This window comes from Ceratotherium simum, chromosome 19 (genome assembly GCF_057802395.1).
Source record: "Ceratotherium simum simum isolate JZ-2026a chromosome 19, ASM5780239v1, whole genome shotgun sequence".
In the NCBI taxonomy this organism is placed as follows: Eukaryota; Metazoa; Chordata; class Mammalia; order Perissodactyla; family Rhinocerotidae; genus Ceratotherium; species Ceratotherium simum.
Genome location: NC_141918.1, coordinates 6,250,975 through 6,274,528, shown reverse-complemented (window position 1 = coordinate 6,274,528; position 23,554 = coordinate 6,250,975). Strand labels below are relative to the sequence as shown.

The 23,554-nt window shown below is 38.8% G+C and overlaps 1 protein-coding gene across 1 annotated transcript in view; it reads right to left on the bottom strand.

Annotated features, from left to right (window-relative positions):
* BCKDHB (branched chain keto acid dehydrogenase E1 subunit beta) overlaps positions 1–23,554 on the bottom strand; it is a 218,429-nt gene that overhangs the window by 169,739 nt on the left and 25,136 nt on the right. Inside the window, exons 4-6 of the mRNA XM_004422060.3 lie at positions 7,293–7,426; positions 6,910–7,065; positions 4,759–4,867 (exon numbers count right to left, since the gene is read on the bottom strand). Of these exons, the coding sequence (XP_004422117.2) occupies positions 4,759–4,867; positions 6,910–7,065; positions 7,293–7,426 (399 nt within the window). The remainder of the gene's footprint in view (positions 1–4,758; positions 4,868–6,909; positions 7,066–7,292; positions 7,427–23,554) is intronic.

The following is a 23,554-nucleotide window of genomic DNA, read 5'->3' as shown; positions in this document are numbered from 1 at the left end:
CTGCCCTCTCTGTACTTCCCACTGTGGGTGTGGTCTGTGACATCTCAGCTGTAAGTAAGGGGTCCCAGTAGATTCTCTACTGAATAGGCCCTGGACTTTATCCCCTATCCCCAGTGTCCCATGGAGTCATCAAAGCAAAAGCTCAATGTCTCGAGGACCTGGCCAGTATCTTCAGGAGACGTGGGGATCACTCACATGCCAGGGTTCTGAGCTTCACTTATCTCGGGACTCCACAGTCTTATTTTCACGACAGCTCAGTATACATTTAAAACACAAACACACTCACACCCCATTTATTTCAGGGTATCTATCATTCCCATCATTCAGGTTACTACCAGACAAGAAAATCTTACTCTACACTTATCCTTTCCCCTCCTTAAATGCATTTCGACACCAAGTATTTGATACAACCTAAGAAATTTCTAATCCATCCCCATTGCTAATCAAGCCCTCACCATTTCTTAGGCTGTTCAAACAGCCTCCTAGCCCAGCCTCCTATCAGTCTCTTCCTCACACTTACGTTTGGGGGTGGTGAGAGACGGACCTACGCTCTAGACCGTCCTTTGGGTTTCAGTCCAGCCTAGCAGATTCTAGTTTGTGCTGCCTCTCCCCTACTTCAAGTCCATCCTCCCTTCCTAACAGTCTGCCCTGTGGGCTCTAGGATACAGCACCAAATACAGCAGCAACCTTTTATAAACTGTGCGGCTGCTACAACTGCATATGTTATAGGTATAATGTCTATAATATATTCCTTGTTATATCTTCTAGTGTTTTGCTTCTCTGTATCAAACCCTGACTAATACAGTATACAGAGATCTGCCTCGTTCCTTTAAAGAGCTGCAGTACGACCCATCAGATGGATGTAGCTTAGTTTATTCAACCAACCCCAAGTCCCCCGCTGATGGACAAATGGGTTGTTTCCAGTCCTTATTCTTATAAATGGCACTGCAATGAACAGTAACATTTTTTTAGACTTTTGCCAGTATATCTCTGAAATAGATTCCCTGAAGTGGACTATGAGTCAAACCATATTATGTCTAACAGTTCTTTCCCTACTTAAAATTTATAACTTCTTTTGGAAACCATGCAAGCAACTATGGCAGAGATTAGTAGCTATCAACATCTACCTCCCATCACCATGTACTAATAAAATTTTTAGTTGGGTGCTAAACTAAAGAGTACTTTTTTCAGCCTCCTTTGTGGCTAGCTGTGGCCCTGTGATTAAGTTCCGACCAATGGGATGGGGGCAGATTTAACAGGTACAACTTCCAGGTCATTCTTTAAAGAGAAGGAGAATTCCTTTCCCTTTCCCCCTTCCCCCTTCCTGGTGCTGAAATGTATATGTGAGGTTGGGAGCAGGGCAGCCGTCTGGGACCAGGAGCTGCAAGTCACATGTTGAAGACAGCAGAGAAACCAGACAGAGGGCCCTGGGACCTTGACGACTGAGGAGCCACCACGCCAGCCCTGGACTGCTAACCTGGACGATGTGAGAGAAGATAAATTTCCATATTACTTAAGGTCTTATTATGGGTTTTATTGTTAGCCAAATATATCTAACTTTTTGAAACTGTCTAATTCATGAATATATGTGTGATATCATAATATGTGTTTAAGATATCATTCCATAAATAAAATATAAGGGCTTAAATGCATAGATTTTATACACATTGCCTTACACTACTCAAAAGTTATCTTTTCATATCCTTACTTAAACTTGAGAATGTCCCATTTAGTTAAAATTACTGGATAATTAACCTAAATGAGCTATTATGTAATGAACACAACTCCCAATTAACTCACATTTTTACAAAGAATTGTCAGCCTAGTATTTATAACATAATATACATCTATATTTACCACTCTATGAAACTTTCCCAATACGAACTCTTTTAAAAAACTTTTAATGTAAAGGTTTGTATCTTTTTGTGTGTGTGGTAACATTGGTTTATAACATTATATAAATTTCAGGTGCACATCATTATACTTCTATTTCTGCATACATGACATCATATTCACCACCCAAAGACTAATTACAATCCATCAGCACACACATGTGCCTAATCATCCCTTTTGTATCTTTAATCCGCTCTGTTTTAACTATTCCCAAATGTATGCTGGAAATTGAAGGATGAATATAGGAAAAAAGTCAATTAAATTAGTACTTATGGATACCACAAGTCTTCCTATTACCATCTCTTAGAAATCATCAGGCTACTCTGGTCTTTGAAATGAATCTAAAGCACCTTCTTTTATCTATTTGATTCTATCAATACAGAAACGTCTTCCACAAGGCACCTCAGACTAATGAATCAAAATGCTCCATTCTTTTTATCATTCCCAACAACTGGAAGTGTGGAATTGACCCCACCAGCATGAAGGAGATCTGAGAGACTAACAGAACTCGAGAAGAGTGGGCTGCAGGTAGGCAGCAAGTGAAGAATCAATGTCAGAACATTCAGAGCCCCACCTTAACCTCCCCAAAAAAGCAGAAATCAAAATATGGTCAGCTGCAAGACACTGATTTGAACCAGAGGCCAAGTCTAAGAAAACCATGGGTTTAAAGCGTCCTGAATTCTATATAAGAACCAAGAATTATATAAGATAAATGGAGACAGGCAACATCCATTATTGCTTCAGAATCGACACACTGGTTCTCAATTTAGTATGAGTCAGAATCACCTGGAGAGCTACTAAGACAGACAGCTGGGCCCCACTGCCAGAGGTCCTAATTCAAGGGGTCAGGAGTTGAGGCTGAGGAATGCATTTCTAATAAGCTCCCAGGATGCTGACACTGCTGCCCAGGGATCAGCTTTGATCACCACCTGGAGAACATTCATAGGAAGATCCGAGTGGTTCCCCTAGCTTACTTCTTTCTGCAGAAAAGCTCTCCAGCTGTGAAAGAACTAGTGTTTTTTTGGTCTTTACTGAGCCATTAGGGGTTAAGAAAGGATTGAGTGTTAGAGTCTTTGAAATGGCACATAATCAATCATGGGGAACCTTCAGAAAAACTTCTGAGCCCTGATCCTCACCAGGGTCTTTCATAATCTCTCCCAGGGCGAAGCCTACAACAAATTTCTCAAGCTCGTTCTCTTCGCTGGAATCCTATAACATTAAACATTTCCTTGCCAATCCTAATTTCAAAATTTGCAGCAAGGTGAATATTACTTTTCCAAACGTTTCTTATTCGGTCTTCGTGTATTAAATACTGAAAAAGAAATCTGCATTAATTGTTTAGCTTTAACAGCTGGTTGGCCTTACAAATATAATACCCATAGGGTATCCAAAGTAATTAGAAATCAAATAGCTACTCAGTATACACCATCACTGTTTTCCTATTCACCTCAAGATTCTAAGTTCTCACATTATTTTTATTCCATAATGGACTACAGATCACAATAGAGTTCCTAAAAGACTGAGAGATTCAATTTAAAATGTTTAACTTAAGAGCAACGGGAACTCTGATAAGTTTCCACCAGAGTGTAAAAGGGCACAACTACTTGAAAAACTCTTCAGTGGAGTCTTACCAAGTTAAATCTACATCTACCCTGTGACACAGCAATTCCATTCCTGGACATTTATTACCCAAAAGAAATGAAACAATATGTTTAAAAACACTTGTACTTGAATATCCCTAGCAGCCTTGCACAAAATAGGCAAAAACTGAAAACAACGACAGACAGAGACAGACGTTTGTTTATCTAACAGGGGAACAGATAAATTGTGATACATTCATACAGTGGAAATGCTACTCAGCAGTGAAAAAGGAATAAACTACAGATACAAGCAACAACACGAATGAGTCTCAAACACATCAGGTTGAGCAAAAGAAGGCAAACACAAGAGAATACATACTGTATGATTTGTTTCTATGATGCCCAAAGACATGTGCAACTAATCTGTGATGATAGCAAGCAAGTGGCTAAATTTGGGGTGGGGAGAATCGATCGGCAAGGAAGAGGCAGGAAGGAGCTTCCTGGAATGACAAAAATGTTCTATGTCTTGTTTTGCACAGTAGTTACACGAATGTCTAGGACTGTCAAAAAATCTATCAAACTGAACACTTAATACCTGTGCATCTTATAGTATGTAAATCACATCACAATAAAACAAAATACGTTTTTAAGGTTATCTATTCAAGGAAAAGAATGATTTTCCAAAGCAATGTTTCTTAAATTCAAAATAAAATATACTTTAGACAGAATAAATAGTTTGATGTTTAAAATTTCCATTATAGCTGATAAAGAAGCAGTCATAGAAGAGTGGTTAGAAAATTATAATTTTGAGCTAGAGGGAGGGTAACTAAACACCTCAGTTTGCCTTAGGCAGTCATCCCCGTGTAGACCTGATGCCACAGCATTAATAGTGCCCCCTTCACTATCAAAAGTATCCTAATTTAGACGAAGGCCTATAAGGACACTTTAGCTAAAAGGGCATTTGATATTATTTAGTACAATGAGCTCATTCACCCTACACTTAATGAGCATCTACTATGTAGCTAAACATAGTCCCTATGTTCTTATTACCACTTTCCATTGCTTCTTTGCTTCCACAATCAAAATATAAAATGGCTAGATGGATTTTCCCTACAGTTAGCATGAAATATACAGTTGAGGACAAACTAAATATAGAAGAAATCAGAAAATTTTTTCTACAAGGGAAATATAAATTAAGCTTATGAAAATAAGTTATAATTTTTTGAGCTGTGTAAAATAAAAGGTATAAACATATTCACAAATATAAAATAAAGGAAATCTTTACCTGCTGCCCGGTAAAGTATTTTAGGTTCAAAAAATATACAAGGATTTTTATCCTCTATGCATGACAAAAGAAGTCCTTTGGCCTGGAAAGGGCTTCTGGGTACAACCACCTATAAAAACAGATTTTTTTAAACACAATTTCAGTGAAAATGTAACTAGTAAACTCACTCATAAGGGTTGATATTTAAATAACCAATTGTTACTAATTAGCTATACAAATATTGTATTTTTAAATTAGTATTTATTATAAAATTCACATATTGTCCCAAAAAAATTCCATTTGTTCAACAGATATTTATCAGATGCCCACTATCTGTTGCTACTTTCAAAGGGCGTGCCACTCTCATCTCCAATTTTAATGTACCAAAATCTCCAACTTTCCCATGAAAAATATGGTCTTCATTTCCTAAGTGGAAAAATAACCCACTGAACTTGACAATCCAGGCACTGTAACATCCAGTTACTGCAAAGCTCAAGGAGAGCATGGTTACTGCAAACCTGCATTGAGGAAAGGGCTCCAGGACCTCCTGAGCATGAGGCTATGATGAGGAAGATGCTGACAATCAGGGCAGGGAGCACATGTGTTCAGGGCCAAGCAGTCTCTGGATTAATTCATCTACTGTTCACAACAGGAAGCTCTTGTTATTTTCCCCAATTTAGAAATAGAGACTAAGGCTCAAAGAGAGATCAAAGAACTTGCCCACGGTCACATCACTTCCTAGACCAGATATTCTCACCCAGTCCTGACTGACGCCAGAGCCCAAGCTCTTAGCTTCTCCACCATTTTGCCTCAAATCACAAACTTGTGTCTAGTTTTTAATGACTGTTAAATCACTGCATAAAGACAAGTGTTACATAGGAAGAGTTATCATAAAAATAAACCTGAATTTATCACAAAGACTCAAATAAGATTCCTTGAAGCAAACATCTGGCTTTCAAAGCCATTTTTATACCATTTTATTGAAGGATTTTTATTTAAAAACTAACATAGCAGCACAAATTTCACTATTTCATTTTCTGTAAATAGACTGCTAAATACATTGCTTACCATAACACACAATGTCTTTATCTTATGATCCTATTTTAGTTTCTCTTCATCTGCTTTCTTCATATATTTATTTTTAGACTTTTGTACTATACGTATTATCTCTTTTGGGATAATGAGAAAATGAGAAAGAGAAAGGAGGAGGGGAGAGAAGGTAGGGGATTGAGAGAACAGATCTGCTCTTAAAAATACTGGGTAATATCATAAACATTAAATGTGAACCAACGTTCAGCTCAAGCACAAAAATAACTGTTGCCGCAAACGTGGCTTCTATCCCAACCTACCACTTCCAGCTTACACGGAAAACTATGCAACCCCCACTCGGCTAAGAAAAATTTATGACTTTGATATGGTGGAAAAAACAAATAAAACATAGACACACATTCACAAACAATTCACGTTATCAAAAACAGCCCTGGGGGGACTTATCTATGAGTTTCTATAATGAATCCCGGGAAAGCTCTTCAGTAAATAGAAATAAAGATAACGTAAAAAATTAAAACAAAATACACAAAATATTTTTTTTAATCAAAAGACTTAAGCTATTGTGGAAGACCTAAAATTACTGTGGAAGGCTATAAAAGAGAGATGCTTCAAAATTAATTGTTTGAGCAAGTGTTACCTTACCCTGGACTAGAAAACACACCTAGGTAATAAAGTCTTCTCTTAGTCTATTTAAAAAGTAAGAAATAGACTAAAAGCAGAAGTCCGATCCCTCTGACGTTGAGGTAAATATGGACTAACCAGAAGATTTATTAAAATTACCCCAGAATCAGTTAAGTGAGAAAGACACATTAGAAAGAAACAGAGCTTTGAAAAGACAGGGAAGATAAAACAACTTTATTCTCAGTCTCGTTCTTTGAAGTCTGTGAAATTAATGGCAGAATCAAGCTAGTGCTGCTTCAAGGAGAATGGTCTATAGACCTGGGCACTGGATAGCTGATCTAAAAGAAATACTAAGCTCTTTTTTTAAAAATAATTAAGTTCACATAAATTCCAAAAATCTTGCTTGCTTTCCTCTAGATAAACATATTAGTTAAGATTAATAGAATGAACTGAGATGGAAACATCAAATGGAGACCAAATAAAGCACATAGATGAGGATACCTTGATTCCTGGGCAGTGGGCAAAAAAAGCTTCCGGACTCTGAGAATGGTAGAGAGCCCCATGGCCAACGCAGCCCCAAGGGGACCGGATGGTGAGGCTTCCACAATTAAAAAGATCCCCAGAGCGATAGCGGTACTTGGCAGCTTCATTAACAATCTGAGGGGGGAAAGAGAGAAGGGTCATGTCACAATGAGTCCTTTATTCCCATCCATTTTCTTAAACCATTTTATTAGATCTTTAATTTTAAATATAGGCCCATAACAAAATAACTTGTAATGCACGAGCTCAAAGGTTACAAAAGTTCCTAAGATACGGGGTGAGAGAGTGGGGGTAAGACTTCAATATTTCAGATGTTCAACTATAGTAAAATGCTATCTTCTCACCTGATCAAAAGCAGGGAAAATATAATCTGCAAACTGAATTTCTGCAATGGCGGTGGCACCAGTGACTGCAATTCCAATTCCAAATCCAACAATTCCTTGTTCACACAATGGAGTGTTAAAAACTCTATCTTTTCCTAAAAAAGAAAACAAAACAAAGTCATCTTAATATGACAAGTGAGAGTAACAATGCACAATACAGCTGAAAATGCAATGAGTTAATATTGGTGAGATGGAGCAAAAAGGAAGCATAAAACAGGTGAAGGAAATGGAAAATAACTGGTATGATGGCTGCTTTAAATGTGAACACAGTAGTTATATTAATTATAATTAATCTTAATGTTCCAATTAAAAGACAGATTGCCACATTGGGATAATTTTAAAAAAGCCAAACCCAACTACTTAAAAGAAAACACTCAAACTAATGATAACAGAAAAGTTGTAAGTAAAAAAGAAAGAAAAAATATGCAATGAAAAACGTAACCAAAGAAAGTTGATGTCACTACATTAACAAGAGACAAAGTAGACTCTAAGGGCAAAGGCATGATAAAGAGGGAAAATTCATACTGTTAAAGGGTTGAATTCACAAAGAGGACATTACTGTAAATTTAGACGCATGTAACAACATGGGCTCCAAATAAATTGGAATTAACACAATTAAAAGAAGAAATGGATAAATTCCTAATATAGTGGGGGACTTCAATCTAGCAATCTCACTAACTGATAAAAAAAGCCTACTAAAATAAAAAGGTAAAAACTATAGACGATTTGAACGTGATAAACAAACCTGACCTCACTGACATTCACAGGACACTGCCTCCGACAGCTAGGAATACAAGTCCTCTTCAAGTAAACAGAGAACACCAACATTACCTGAGCATAGAAGGGGCTAGAAATCCAATCTCAACAAATTTCCAAGGATTAAAGTCATACAGAGTCTATTGTCTGACCATGGTAGAATTACACTAGAAGTCAACAACAAAAGATAATTAGAAAACCCTCACGTTAGAGAAAATATATATATATCTAAGTAACCCATGGCTCAAAGAAGAAATAATGGAAATTAGAAAGTATTTTGAAATGAATGATAATGAAAAAACTATGTACCACAACTTACTGAGGTTACAGTTTCAACAATGGCAGAGTAGCTTTTTTTAGACTAACCCTCCCACATCTAATGACTATAAACTGCACAAAAGGTTAACAACCACTTAAAGGCATTGGAGAGCCAAAAAGCAGGCCTGAATCAAAGGGGACTTTACCCTTGAAAGAAAGGAAGCATAATAGATGAGCATGACATTTACAAGGCTTGTCCCCTGCAGGGACTTCCCAGTCTCTGTGACATGGGACAACTAGAATTCAGACGGACACTCGGTCTTATTGGCTTGAGGTGTCAGAATGGAGTCTGGGGTTGCCAGTGGCTGAAATTGATGGACTAAGTCCCTAAAAGAAGGGTACTACATGAGGGCACCCCAAGATCTGTGCATAAAGTCTGTTCAAATCCTCAGCTGAGCCCTGTGCCTGCAGAAGACTGCAGGAGCCCAGCAGATAACAACTGGAAGCTCAAACAGCTGAGCAGAGATTTCAGGCTCTACCCACTAAAGAGGAGACAGAATCTGGAGTTTGAGACCCTTCAAAACAAAGGAGCTCAACAAACACCTTAGGCTTCCCATTGAAACCACAAGGCATAGTGTTATTAGCGTATAACTCAATTCTCATTTGAAATTTCACCACCTCTCAGCCAATATCAGCATTTCATGAAAAATTCTAATTTCAGGCAGCTGGATGGACACAAGCAATGGCCACCATCTGGCCAGGTGACCAAAAGTCTGGGGACAGATCTGGGACTCATATTTCATTCCACAATCCAGGAATACCAGTTCTTCTTGGTGCGTAGAATTCACTTTCAGCTCCTTCTTTTCAATGTGAACCACAAATAGGGCAGGTGCTGGGAAATGCCGACTAGACATATCCTGTAGTTTGCACTCTAAAAGCAGCTGCAAAAATTTAAGGCATGATTCATACTCATCTCAATCTGTGATTATCTTCCGAAATTGTGACCTCTATCCCTCATCAGTTCCCTTTTTGGCTTCCAGTAACTTCATAATTTCTGGAAATCTATGATTCCATTGAGCTCAGAAAAATTCATTGGTAGAAAGTGAGCACAGATTCCAGCTGCCACCTGTGGAATCCACATCCCTGGAACACCTGAGCCACCTTCACCAGATAAGATAAGCAGTGTTCTTGTTCATTCCTTGCTATTTCAAGTTCCCGAGATTCAGATATTTATCTCAGTCAACGTAAACTTTTTTGCTGCTAGAAGGCAAAAAAAGTTGAGTTTCTCAGAACTCCTACTCCAAAAATGCTCGGTTTGAGGAGGAGTTTCACAACTCTCTCCAACAAGTTTCTGTGATCTAACAGAAACTGCTTCAACATGAAATAATGTTAAAATCTGTTTCTATTTTCTCCCCAACAGGTAATGACTGAGGGTAAGCGCACAGGCAGAATGCACAACACTGATGACCCCCTCACCTGACATCGAGTCCACACGCACAGGATCCCAATGGGTGAATTAACACATAGGGTGATTGCAGTACGAGCCAAGACAGACCTGGGTTTAAGTGCCATCTCCACAAACTACTAAACTCCCTAAGGCTCAATTTCTTATCTGTAACAGAAGAATCGTGATACTGAAAACAGAAGAATCGTGATACTGAAAAGACTAAAATAACTCATACATTTATCCAACCAACATTTATAAAGTATCTAATATTGTATAGACACTCTTCTCGACGCCGAGGATACAGCAAACAAAATAGAAAAAAACTCCTATCCTCACGGAACCTACATTCTAGTCAGGGAAAACAGACAATAAAAGCAAAATAAATAAGTAAAATATATAGTGTGTTAGATGATGACAAGTGCTATGGAGAACAGTAAAGCAGAGAGTAGGTGACTAGGGGGAGGAGTTGAGACTACATGATTTTAAATAGGAAGATGGGAAGGCCCCACTAAGAGGTGACATTTAAGGGAAGAGTTGAAAGAAGTAAGAAAGTGTACTGTGCATATATCCAAGGGAATAAATGTTCTAGGCAGAGGGATCAACAAGTGCAAAGGTCCTGAGGTAAGAGCACATTTACCACATCAGAGGAAAGGCAAGAAGTCCAGAGTGCCTGGTCTGGAGTACGAGAAATAGTGGTAGGAGATGAAGTTGAAGAGGTAAGAGGATGGGATGGGGAGGTGGCACAGATCAGACAGGGCCTTGCAGGTCACTGTAAGCAGCCTTTTACTGTGAGAACAAGTGAGTCACTAGGTAGGTGAGCGACACAGGAAGCCATCGAGCAAAGTCATGCCATTCTCTGAATTGCATTTCAGCAAGATCCCTCTGGCTGGTATTTGGTGAATAGCCTGGAAATAGGCACGGATGGACACAGCAAGACTGATTACAGGATACTGCAATAATCCCAGTAAGAGATGATGACACATAATAGCAGAAAAGGTATAAGACTCTCAGTATAGTGTAAAGACAGAGTCAAAAGGATCTGCTGATGAAATGGATATGCAGTATGAGTCAGAGACACGAAAAGGATGATTCAAAGGCTTTTGGCCCAAGCATCCTGCAGGAGAGTTGCCATTAACTATGAAAGGGAAACCTATGAAGAAGCACATTGGGATGAGATATCAGGAGTTCAGTTATGGAAATGTTAAGTTTGAGATGCCTTCAGACCTTAAGGTAAAGCTATTAACTACTACTAACAGGATATATGAGTTACAAGTCTTCAGTATAAATATGGCATTAAAAAACATGGGGCTGGATGAGATCACCAAGTAAATTTAAATGGGTACACAGAGAGAGAAGAGAGCCAATGTTAAAAAGACAAGAAAAACGATCAGCAAAGTTCAGAAGAAAAAAAGCCCGAGTTTGGAGGAAAATGAGGAGAACGTGCTGGCCTAGAAGCCAAGTGAAGAAAGCGTTTCTAAGAGGAGAGGGTGACCAACTTTGCCGTATGCCACCAATTGAAAGTGAGATGAGGGCTGGGAATGTTATAACTGCCGACCTTCACATAAGAGTGTCTGCAAAGGAGGAGGAAGGAGAAAACAGAAGCCTAATTCCAGAGGGAATGGGCGAAGAGAAATTGGAGACAATGAATAATAACAATTATTTGAAGAAATAATCGTTGCTGTAAAGGAAAGAAGAGAAAAGGAGCAACAACTAGTTAAAGAGGAATATAGGATCAATAAAGGGATTTTTCAAGATGGAAGAAATAACAGTATATTTGCAGGCTGATAGGAATGATTAAGGGAGAACGGGAAAACGATGATTTTGAAAAAACTTACTGAAATGGAGAGGGAAGAACAACTGGAACCATGTCTTTGAGAAGGTGACAGACAAGGACAGGGTCTAGTACGGAAAGTTCAACAGGAACCCTGGCATTCCTGCAGAGTGCAGGAGGAACGTGCACGGGCACTGACGCTGGACACGGACAGAGGTGGTGATGAGAGCTTGTCAAATTCTCTCCTAGTTGCATCTATCTTCTTAGTAAAATATGAAGCTAGATTATTAGCTAAAAGTGAGGATGGGGGAGGCAGCGCCGAGGAGAGAAAGGAAAGGATGAAATAGTCACCCGGGAAAACGGAAGAGCACATGGACCAGGGACAGGCAGCATCACAGCAGGCAGCGTGAGTGGGCAGTGCAGACCACTAGCCTCGAACTTAAAATGAGATCGGTTGGCAAGATGTCATGTTTCACTCCAGCAACATTCAGCTCAGGTTTTAGGATTTAAACAGAGATGGATTTTACCAAGCAAATGATGACATGGAATTTAAACTGGGTATAAAGGGAAGAAAGGTCACCAGGGGAGTGAGAGACAGCGACAGGGTGGTGGAATTCATGGATTTTAAGAATCAATAAGGTCAAAGGATTGTTGGAGTGGAAGTACCAGAAGCAGTGAGCTGGAGAGGTTCAAGGTCGAGGACAGAGTTCAGGATACTTTAAACTGAGGTTATGGAGGCACTGCAGTTACTGACAATGACCAAGTCTGGGGTGTGACTGTACAAGTGATAAGCTGAGGAAGGATGAAGAAGAGAGAGAAAAGAAAAGAAGAGAGAGAAAAGATCAAGCAAGATAGAGAAAAGAAGGATAGAAAACCGAGAAGCCAGAGTACCGAGAAGACCATCCGTGTGGGTAGTGACAGGAGTACTAGAGAGAAGGACAGTGAGCCAGGATCGGCCTGGGGTCCACAGATGACAAGGAAGGACAGTGTTAGCGCTTAGTTTTCAATAATTTATTGAATTATTTATTAAAAGTATTCAATAAATGTTTATTTTGAAAGGATAAATTAGATAATGAAAGCTAGGTTTCTTCTGATTTACAAATCAACGATAAATCTTTCTTCACTTTCTGAGATGAATGAACTCAACTTGGTGATATTTGGAACCAAATTCTTCAAATTCACTAAATTTAAGTAGTACTCTGTGATTATATAATAATCTCACACAGACCACATCCTTGAGGTCAGGTGGTATATAAAATGGATATCCCTGAAACAGAGGACAATTTAAAATATTCAACCAAATGACAAATGAAATCTAAGATCAGTTACAATTCATATCTTTCAAAGGCAGCTAAAGTCTATAATGACAGAGTAAGTTTCTGAGGCTCCAAAAAAGCCGCAAGGAGCAGGAGCCTGTATCAAAGTGCTGAAACCACACTCAACATGTGTTGCTGGATGGTTAGTGGCTTTGATTCCATGTGAAAGGAAAACTATGCCTACTCTGAGACAGGTCTTCAGTGCCCCATGGCTCTGACTGGGTCAGAAAAAAATACTATCTGAATTACTTCTTTCTAAATCTAGATAACTGAGTAAAGTTAAATCAACATTTCAGATAAACTTACTGCTTTTGATAATATAGGTAACTAGAATAAAAGATATTTATACAGCATGCTATTTTCTTATATTTTGCTACTTTTGCTTAAATTTTACTATATCTTTGTATAAGTCCATGATTTCATGTCAATGAAGATACGTGTAGAATGCCAGATGGTTGAGCATTTAAATAACTGACTTGTCAATTTCTCATTTGTCGAAGATCAAGCATTAAAACATCCACCACTTTCTAATACTTTTCTTCCTTTGTAAAGGGAACGTGATTAAGAAGTTTTATATCACTGGCAGCATACTGTCTGTTAAAGATATTGTCCAGTATATAATGTCAAACATCAAAATAAAACCAGCAGTTGACTTCTCTGGCCAAAGAATCCCAGATGGGCCCAACCATGTCCACCAGTGAACCCTGTTCTATTACAACACTTAGGCCACAACTGCAGACCCGAAACCATCAAAAGAATGCAAAGAGGCAGAGTGACATCAGCATCAGGGCAGAATGAGTATTCCCGTAAACTCTCCCCCATAAAATACAACAAAAAGGACATTCACATATCAACAAAGGACTCTCACACAGCACAAAAGGACATCGAAGAGACCCATGCAGCCGCACGGCTGAGAGTGGACATGCTGGAGCCCCCAGAGGAAGAGGGGAGAGGTAAGGAGAAATTCTCCCCCCGCCATCAGATCGATGACTCGGGTCCGCCAGGCTCCCAGAGAGGGGGGAAGGGGGACCCTCCATGGGAAAACCGTAGCTCTCCAAGTTCTCTCAGCCTGTGGGAAACTCCCATACGGAGGAGTCGGAACTGTTGCAGGAGTGCCATCAACATCTGAGCACCCCAGGAGAGCAGATAGCAAGGAAAGCACTAGAAGCCCCCGAGGAACCTCCAGGATCAAGCAAGCAAAAGACAGAGCCACCCCCTGCCCCGCACACCCAGCACTGCAGCTCAGCAGATCAGTCAGACCAGCCTCAGAGCAGCCACAGAGCAGTCATGGAACAGCAGTGGATTGCAGGGGGCTCAGACTACACAGCCCCTGTCCCCACCTGGTGGCGGCAGGTGGAAACCGCAACCAGATATTTCCAGGATGAGGAAAAACAAAGCCAATACAGCAAGCGTGATGCAAAAGTATTAAATCACCAGACCAGAAAGAAAATGACAAACACCCAGAAATCAACCCTGAAGGCACAAAAATTCATAACCTAAACGTCAGAGAATTCAAAATAGCTATCATAAAAAAGCTCAACAAATTATAAGAAAACACAGATAAACAACTCAAAGAGATAAGGAGTTTGTTCATAAAAGAGATTGAAATCATAAAGAAAAACCAATCAGTACTGAGGGAGATGAAGAACACAATGGAGGAGATAAAGGAAAATCTGGAATCTTTAAAGAACAGAGCTCACAATATGGCGGAAAGAATTAGCATTATTGAGGATAGGAATACAGATATGCTCCAGATGGAGGAGGAGAGAGAACTAAGACTAAAAAGAAATGAAGAAAGTCTCCAAGAAACATCCAACTCAATTAGGAAATGTAACATAAGAATTATAGGTATTCCTGAGGGAAAAGAGAGGGAAAAAGGAACAGAGAGCCTAATCAAGGCAATGATAGTTGAGAACTACCCAAATATGGGGAAGGAACAGGAAATACCAGAAAGTGAAGTCAATAAGTCGCCTAAATATATCAATAGGAAAAGGTCCTCTCCAAGGCATATAGTAGTAAAGCTGGCAAAAGTCAATGACAAAGAAACAATATTAAGGGCAGCTAGACAAAAACACAAAATAACGTACAAAGGAATTCCCATCAGGCTCTGTGGATTTCTCAACAGAAACTTTACAGGCTAGGAGAGACTGGAATGCTATACTCAAAATCCTGAAAGACAAAAACTCTCAGCCAAGAATACTCTATCCAGCAAAAATGTCCTTCAAATATGATGGAGAAATAATAACTTTCCCAGACAAACAAAAGCTAAGGGAGTTCATAGCCACGAGACACCCACTACAAGAAATGCTCAAAAAGGCCCTCATGCCTGAAAAAAAGAAGAGAAAGGGAATACACACCTTGGAGCAAGGAGAAAAACAGGTAGACAAAATCAGAAAAATAGTAGATCTTTATCAGAATAGGTTAGCAACCACTTAAATACCAAAATCAAAGATCAAAGGAAGGAAAACACCAAAAATAAATATAATCTCATCACTTTAAACACACACCCACAAGACAAGATGGAATAAGTTGTGACAACAGTAACTTAGAAGGGGAAGAGGAAAGAGATTGAATGGACTTAGTCTAAGGAAATTAGAGGCCATCAGATAACGGATTATCTCATCTACCAGATTTTTTATACAAACCCCAAGGTAACCACTAAACAAATAATCAGAACAGAATCACATATGATAAATAAAGAGAAAACTAAAAGAGTCATAAGACAGAACTACCAAACTGAACTGGTAGTCCAAAACACACGGGACAAGAAAAAAAGGAAATGCAAAAGAACTGGAAAATAAGTGATAAAACAGCAACATTAAGCCCTCATATATCAATAATCACTCTAAATGTAAATATATTGAACTCCCCAATCAAAAGACACAGTGGCTGGATGGATTTAAAAGCAAGACCCAACAATATGCTGCCTCCAGGAAACACTTCTCAGCTCTGAAGACAAACACAGGCTCACAGTGAAAGGATGGAAGACAATACTCCAAGCTAATGGCAAACAAAAGAAAGCAGGTGTTGCCATATTCATATCAGACAAAGTAGACTTCAAGATAAAACAGGTAATGAGAGACAAAGAGGGGCAATATATAATGATAAAAGGGACATTCCACCAAGAAGACATATCAATTATAAATATATACGCACCCAACATAGGAGCACCAAAGTACATAAAGCAACTATTAACAAACATAAAGGAGATATTAACAACAACACAATAATAGTAGGAGATCTTAATACCAACTTGCATCAATGGATAGATCATCCAGACAGAAAGTCAATAAGGAAATAATGGACTTAAATGAAAAACTAGATGAGATGGATTTAATAGATATATAGAGAGCACTCCATCCAAACACAGCAGAGTACAGATTCTTCTCAAGCGTGCATGGAACATTCTCAAGGATAGACCATATGTTGGGAAACAAGGCAAGCCTCTATAAATTTAAGATTTAAATCATAACAAGCATCTTTTCAGACCATAATGCTATGAAACTAGAAATCAACTATAAGAAAATAACTGGGAAAGTGACAAAGATGGGGAGATTAAACAACATGCTACTGAACAACCAATGGATCATTGATGAAATTAAAGGAGAAATCAAAAAATATCTGGAGACAAATGAAAACGAAAATACACCATACCAACTCATATGGGGATGCAGCAAAAGCGGTCTTGAGAGGGAAACTCAAAGCAATACAGGCCCACCTTAACAAACAAGAAAAAGCCCAAATAAGCAACCTTAAATTACGCCTAACAGAACTAGAAAAAGAAGCACAAACAAAGCCCAAGATCAGCAGAAGGAGAGAAATAATAAAAATCACACCAGAAATAAATGAAATTGAGACCAAAAACACAGTAGAAAGGATCAATGAAACAAAGAGCTCGTTCTTTGAGAAGATAAACAAAAGTGATAGACCGTTAGCCAGACTAAGAAAATAAAGAGAAGGCTCAAATAAATAAAATTAGAAATGAAAGAGGAGAAATTACAACAGATATCACAGAAATAGAAAGGATTATAAGATAATACTATGAAAAACTATATGCCAACAAATTGGACAATCGAGAACAAATGGATAAATTCTTAGACTCATACAACCTCCCAAAACTGAATCAAGAAGAAATAGAGAATCTGAGTAGACCAATCACAAGTAAAGAGATTGAAACAGTAATCAAAAACCTCCCAAAAAATAAAAGTCCAGGACCAGATGGCTTCTCCGGTGAATTTTACCAAACATTCAAAGAAGATATAATACCCATCCTTCTCAAACTATTCCAAAAAATAGAGGAAAATGGAACACTTCCCCCAACACATTCTATGAGGCCAACATCACCCTGATACCAAAACCAGACAAGGACAATACAAAGAAGGAAAATTACAGGCCAGTATCGCTGATGAACATAGATGCAAAAATCCTCAACAAAATATTGGCCAACCAAATACAGCAATACATTAGAAAGATCATACACCATGATCAAGTAGGATTTATACCAGGGACACAGGGATGGTTCAACATCCGCAAATCAATCAACATGATACACCACATTAACAAAATAAGGAATGAAAACCACATGATCATCTCAATAGATACAGAGAAGGCATTTGACAAGATCCAACATCCACTTATGATAAAAACTCTCAAAAAAATGGGTATAGAAGGAAAGTACCTCAACATAATAAAGGCTTATATGACAAACCCACAGCCAACATCATACTCGATGGGGAAAGTCTGAAAGCCATTCCTCTGAGAACAGAAACAAGATAAGGGTGCCCACTCTCGCCAGTCTTATTCAACATAGTACTGGAGGTTTTGGCCAGAGCAATTGGCAAGAAAAAGGAATAAAAGGAATCCAAATAGGCAATGAAGAAGTGAAACTCTCACTATTTGCAGATGACATGATTTTATATATAGAAAACCCTAAAGAATCCATTGGAAAACTATTAGAAACAATCAACAACTACAGCAAAGTCGCAGGGTACAAAATCAACCTACAAAAATCAGTTGCATTTCTGTATGCTAATAATGAACTAACAGAAAGAGAGCTCAAAAAGATAATACCATTTACAATTGCAACAAAAAGAATAAAATATCTAGGAACAAATCTTACCAAGGAGGTGAAAGACCTATACAATGAAAACTATCAGACATTATTGAAAGAAATTGATGATGACATAAAGAAATGAAAAGATATCCTATGCACATGGATTGGAAGAATAAACAGTTAAAATGTCCATACTACCTAAAGCAATCTACAGATTCAATGCAATCCCAATCAGAATCCCAATGACATTCTTCATGGAAATAGAACAAAGAATATTAAAATTCATATGGGGCAACAAAAGACCCTGAATAGCTAAAGCAATCCCGAGAAAAAAGAACAAAGCTGGAAGCATCACAATCCCCAACTTCAAAACATACTACAAAGCTATAGTAATCAAAACAGCATGTTACTGGCACAAAAACAGACACACAGACCAGTGGAATAGAACTGAAAGCCCAGAAATAAAACCACACATCTATGGACAGATAATCTTCAACAGAGGAGCTAAGAACATACAATGGAGAAAGGAAAGTCTCTTCAATAAATGGTTCTGGGAAAACTGGACAGCCACGTGCAAAAGAATGAAAGTAGACCATCTGCTATGCCATTCACATAAATTAACTCAAAATGGATCAAAGACCTGAAAGTGAGACCTGAAACTATAATATTCCTAGAAGAAAATATAGGCAATACACTATTTGACATTGGTCATAAAGGAATCTTTTCGGATGCCATGTCTACTCGGACTAGGGAAACTAAAGAAAAAATAAGCAAGTGGGACTTTATCAGATTAAAGAGCTACAAGACAAATGAAACCAGGATCAAAATGAATAGACAACCTACCAGCTGGGAGAAAATATTTGCAAAACATATATCCGACAAGGGATTAATCTCCATAATATATAAAGAACTCACACAACCAAACAACAAAAAAACAAACAACCCGATTAAAAAATGGGCAGAGGAAATGAACGACACTTCTCCAAAGAAGGTACATATGGCCAATAGGTATATGAAAAGATGCTCAACATCACTAATCATCAGGGAAATGCAAATCAAAACAACACTAAGATATCACCTCACACCCGTTAGAATGGCTATAATCACCAAGACAAAAAACAACAAATGCTGGAGAGGATGTGGAGAAACGAGAACCCTCATACACAGCTGGTGGGAACGCAAACTGGTGCAGCCTCTATGGAAAACAGTATGGAGCTTCCTCAAAAAATTAAAAATAGAAAAACCCTATGATCTAGCTATCCCACTACTAGGAATCTATCCAGTGAACCTGAAATCAACAATCCAAAGAGTCTTATGCACCCCTATGTTCATTGCAGCATTATTCACTATAGCCAAGAAGCGGAAGCAACCCAGATGTCCCTCGACTGATGATTGGATAAAGATGATGCGGTATATATATATAATGGAATACTACTCAGCCATAAAAAAAGACAAAATCATCCCATGTGCAAGAACATGGATGGACCTGGAGGGTATTATGTTAAGTGAAATAAGCCAGAGAGAGAAAGACAAACACCGCATGATCTCACTCATGCGTGGAATATAAACCAACACGTGGACAGAGAAAACTGTGCAGTGGTTACCAGGGGCAAGGGAGTTGGGGGGTGGGCACAAGCGGTGAAGGGAGACATGTATATGGTGACTGGCAAACAACAATGTACAGCCAAAATGTCACGATGTTATAAACTATTAAGACATCAATTAAAAAACAAAAAAGAATGCAAAGAAACAACAATTAGGAAAAAGCAGCAGCCAAGGTTTAAGGTAACAATCTCTCGGTAGGTTAAGAAAACCAAGTATCTCAACCTCTTGGATCCCTAGACATTTTTCGGAACCCATAACTAGTTTTAAATTAGAATTTTCCTTGTGAACAAAGTGGTCCTGCAAGTTATGAAATCTACCTGGGGTGGAATTAAATTTTGCTTTTTAGCATAAAAATTCCTGAAAAGACAGCTTTAAAACTGCCTATCTCTAAGCAACTTGTATTTCCTTGGGACACAAATCTGAACAGGTCAGAATATCCTTCTAGAAACAAAGATCAACTCTATCAGGGAAACAGCTCAAGTCCCAGATTCCCTGAGCAGAAAGGTAAACAAGGACATACATATTTGTGACTAAGCTACAAAATAAGCCAGGGGAAATTAATGTCATAATAGATACAATTTTAACAGTGGGGGAGAAAAATAATATACTCCAATAACTTTAGTGACAGACTTTGCGGAATATGTTGTGATTTCACATTTCAAAGTTTGCTGATGAAGAACTTGATAAAGATGAAAAGCATTTGTTTTAGGGTCAAATAAAGCAAAAATACAAAGGTAATCCACAAGATCACTCTGATTCTTACAATAAGAAGTAGAAGGGGCCAGCCCGGTGGCACAGCAGTTAAGTTCATGTGCACCACTTCATTGGCCCGGGGTTTGCAGATTCGGATCCCTGGCGCGGATTGATGCACCGCTTGTCAAGCCATGCTGTGGCGGTGTCCCATATAAAGTAGAGGAAGATGGGCACGGATGTTAGCCCAGGGCCAGTCTTCCTCAGGAAAAAGAGGATTGGCAATGGATGTTAGCTCAGGACTAATCTTCCTCACACAAAAAAAAGAAGTAGAAAAGAATATTCCATTCATTAGACAAAAAGGCCAGAAAGAAATTTAGAGAATAAATATGCAAACAAGTTTTTAAAAAAATACTAGGTAGGATGACCATACAATTTATCTTCCAAACTGAAATATGCCTGGGAGTGTTAAGGATACTAAAAATAATTAACAGATGTTAATTGATCTCAATAGGCCTAAACTGAATAGTCCCAGGAAAACAGTACTGTCCTAGGTAAACCAAGACTTATAGATACTCTATTATTAGAGTTAAGTAATATTAATACCTAACTGGAAAGTAATCAGGGAAACATAAATGAAGAGTTTACCTTAGCCATAACTGATCTACATATATCAGCATCCTAAATTAGGCTATTCATGATCCAGAGCTAGAAAATGAAAAAGTAAGTTGAATAAGCCATCCCACCATCAAGGTGTGGTCAGAGTTTACTGCCTACGGTGGGCACTGTGATGCATGCAGCCCAGCTCTCCCATCTGGGAAGAACCTGCTGCCCTGTTTGCTGCGAGTGCTGTCGGCCAAGAGACATCGGCTGTCACCTCCTTCAAGAAGTCCCTCAACTGCACTGAACTTCCAAGCTCAAGGTCACGCTTGGTGGCCACCATCCAATGATTGATCAGGGTGCTAGTATAAAGGCCTGGTCATTTCAGCCCAACTAGGGACAACTGAAAAGGGTCATTATGACTCCAGAGATCCCAGAGGGTTGGCCAAGGCTGTCCTAGGGCCTGTGTAACTTCTGGACATCTCCCTCTGCCCAGTACTGATTGCACTTGAAAGTAGCACTATATTTATGATTCCGAAAGATGCCAGGTTCCAAGGTTTCCAGATTCAGGAAGTTAAACTATATTTACAAGTGTCCTACAACAACATTCTCCAAATTGTATCCTCTGGGCAATAATGGCTAGAAAGGGCTGTCTGTGAGCCTTCTCCTATAGATTCTATCTCTATTACTCTGAATACTCCTGGGAAAGAGATCTGGGTCATTACAATGGACTAACTATAATGGGGAAAATTAAAGGAGACAAAAATCAACTAGGAGTAAATGTATGAGCTTAGGAAATGTTTATTGAATGAATGGATAGATAGATAAAATGCAAAAGTCCCTCTAAACTATGAGTCTAGAATTGTGGGTGCAGGTCCAACAAAGCCCACAGATCCAAAACAGCCCAAATCAGTTCATAGTAGTAGTTCAAGTAGTTGGCCTTCACACAGCACTAACACAACAAAAATACAAACACCAATTTTATCACATGGCAATACTTGGTTTTATGGCAGGTAATCTAAATGACCCAGAATATGCTTATATATTTTTCAAGATTATCACTGATATTAAAAGCCCAAAATTTTAAATCTCACTGAAACGTGAAAACTCCCAGAATATCCATATACACACAGGGTTAGCTAACATCAGTTAGAGAAACAATATCCTAGGAAAAGAGCAATATCAAATAAAATAACTCCACTATTCAATTTTAGAAGAAAAAATCTACTTAGGAATATATTGAAAAGAAGTGTTTAAAATAAATTACTCTTGCAGAGTATGGCAATGGTTTAAAAGCACCACTATTACAGTCATGCGCTACATAAGTACATTTTGGTCAACAGCAACGCTATATGACGGTGGTCCCATAAGATTAGCACCATAGAGCCTAGGTGTGCAGTAGGCTATACCATCTAGGTTTGTGTAAGTACACCCTATGACGTTCACACAACAACGGAATCACCTAACAATGCATTTCTCAGAATGTACCCCCGTTGTTAAGCGAAGCATGACAGTGTTACTACTGGTAACCAAAAGTTAAAAAAAAAAAAAAAAAAAAAAAAACTTTGCAAGATTACTGGAAAAAAAGAAGTTATCAATGAGTAAATTAATCTTTCATTTAAATGAAGATTTCTAAATTAAAGAGAATATAGGGATGCTCCTATATTATACCTATTAGGGGGAAAGAAAGCAATTCTAAGCTATAGGCACAGTGGGAGGCTAACACGCCCCTTCATCCAAAGACCTTGAGGTTTACCACTGGGCAGGGCAGGGCTACAAACAGGAGGCCCAGCCACTGCTAACCTGCAGGAGACATCCCAGAGTGGGAAGGAAGAGTTGATGATCAAAGGCAACTCCTGGATTGAGGAACAAACACTCCTGCTGCAGCTGTGTATCTACCGAGGTCTGGAGATTACGCAGGCCAAGGTTGAACACCAGGGGGCCCAAACTTTCCAATGCACTGCTTGGAAATGAGGGCTGGTTGATCCTAATAGATCACAGTTTTATTCAAGCAAGCGTCCACTGGAAGCCCTGGCTCTACACTATTCCCCTCAAGAGTACCTGAGCAAACCAGTGTCTGGTCCCTGAACTATGTGCTGTGTGCTGTCTGTCACATGTTTAAGACCCTTATGACATGATGATCCATAAAAGTAACAGCATGACCCTGGCAGTCCAGAACCAACTCAGCATTCCCAGAGCCCCAGACATCCCACGGAATTGCCCAGGACTGGATCTGATGAGAGCTACAGGCCCAGAAAAGACATATTATAACTAGTAATAAATCAACCATTGGTGTTTTGACACTTGTGCATTAACTGAAATTTTGCTTCTGAGCGTGATCAATGTGATTTAAGGAGAAAAAACTCCCTTATGAAAGCACTTTATCTTGAATGAAACTGAATTTAAACAAATGTAATCTGAATGTCTGGGTTGTAGGGAATAGGTTCTATACAACTACTTAAGTTTAAGTTAGACTCTAAGTTAAGTAACACTTGGGAAGAAAAAACCAACTAATCCGTTTCAGTCAAACTGATATTTACTATACCTTAAAAAAAAACAGAACCACAATTTTGTCATGTAAGAAAGAAGATGAACTCTTTGGTTCTTCTAAACCCCCCCCCTTTTTTTTTTGCTGAGGAAGACTGGCCCTGGGCTAACATCCACGCCCATCTTCCTCTACTTTACATGGGATGCCGCCAAAGCATGGCTTGACAAGCAGTGCGTCAG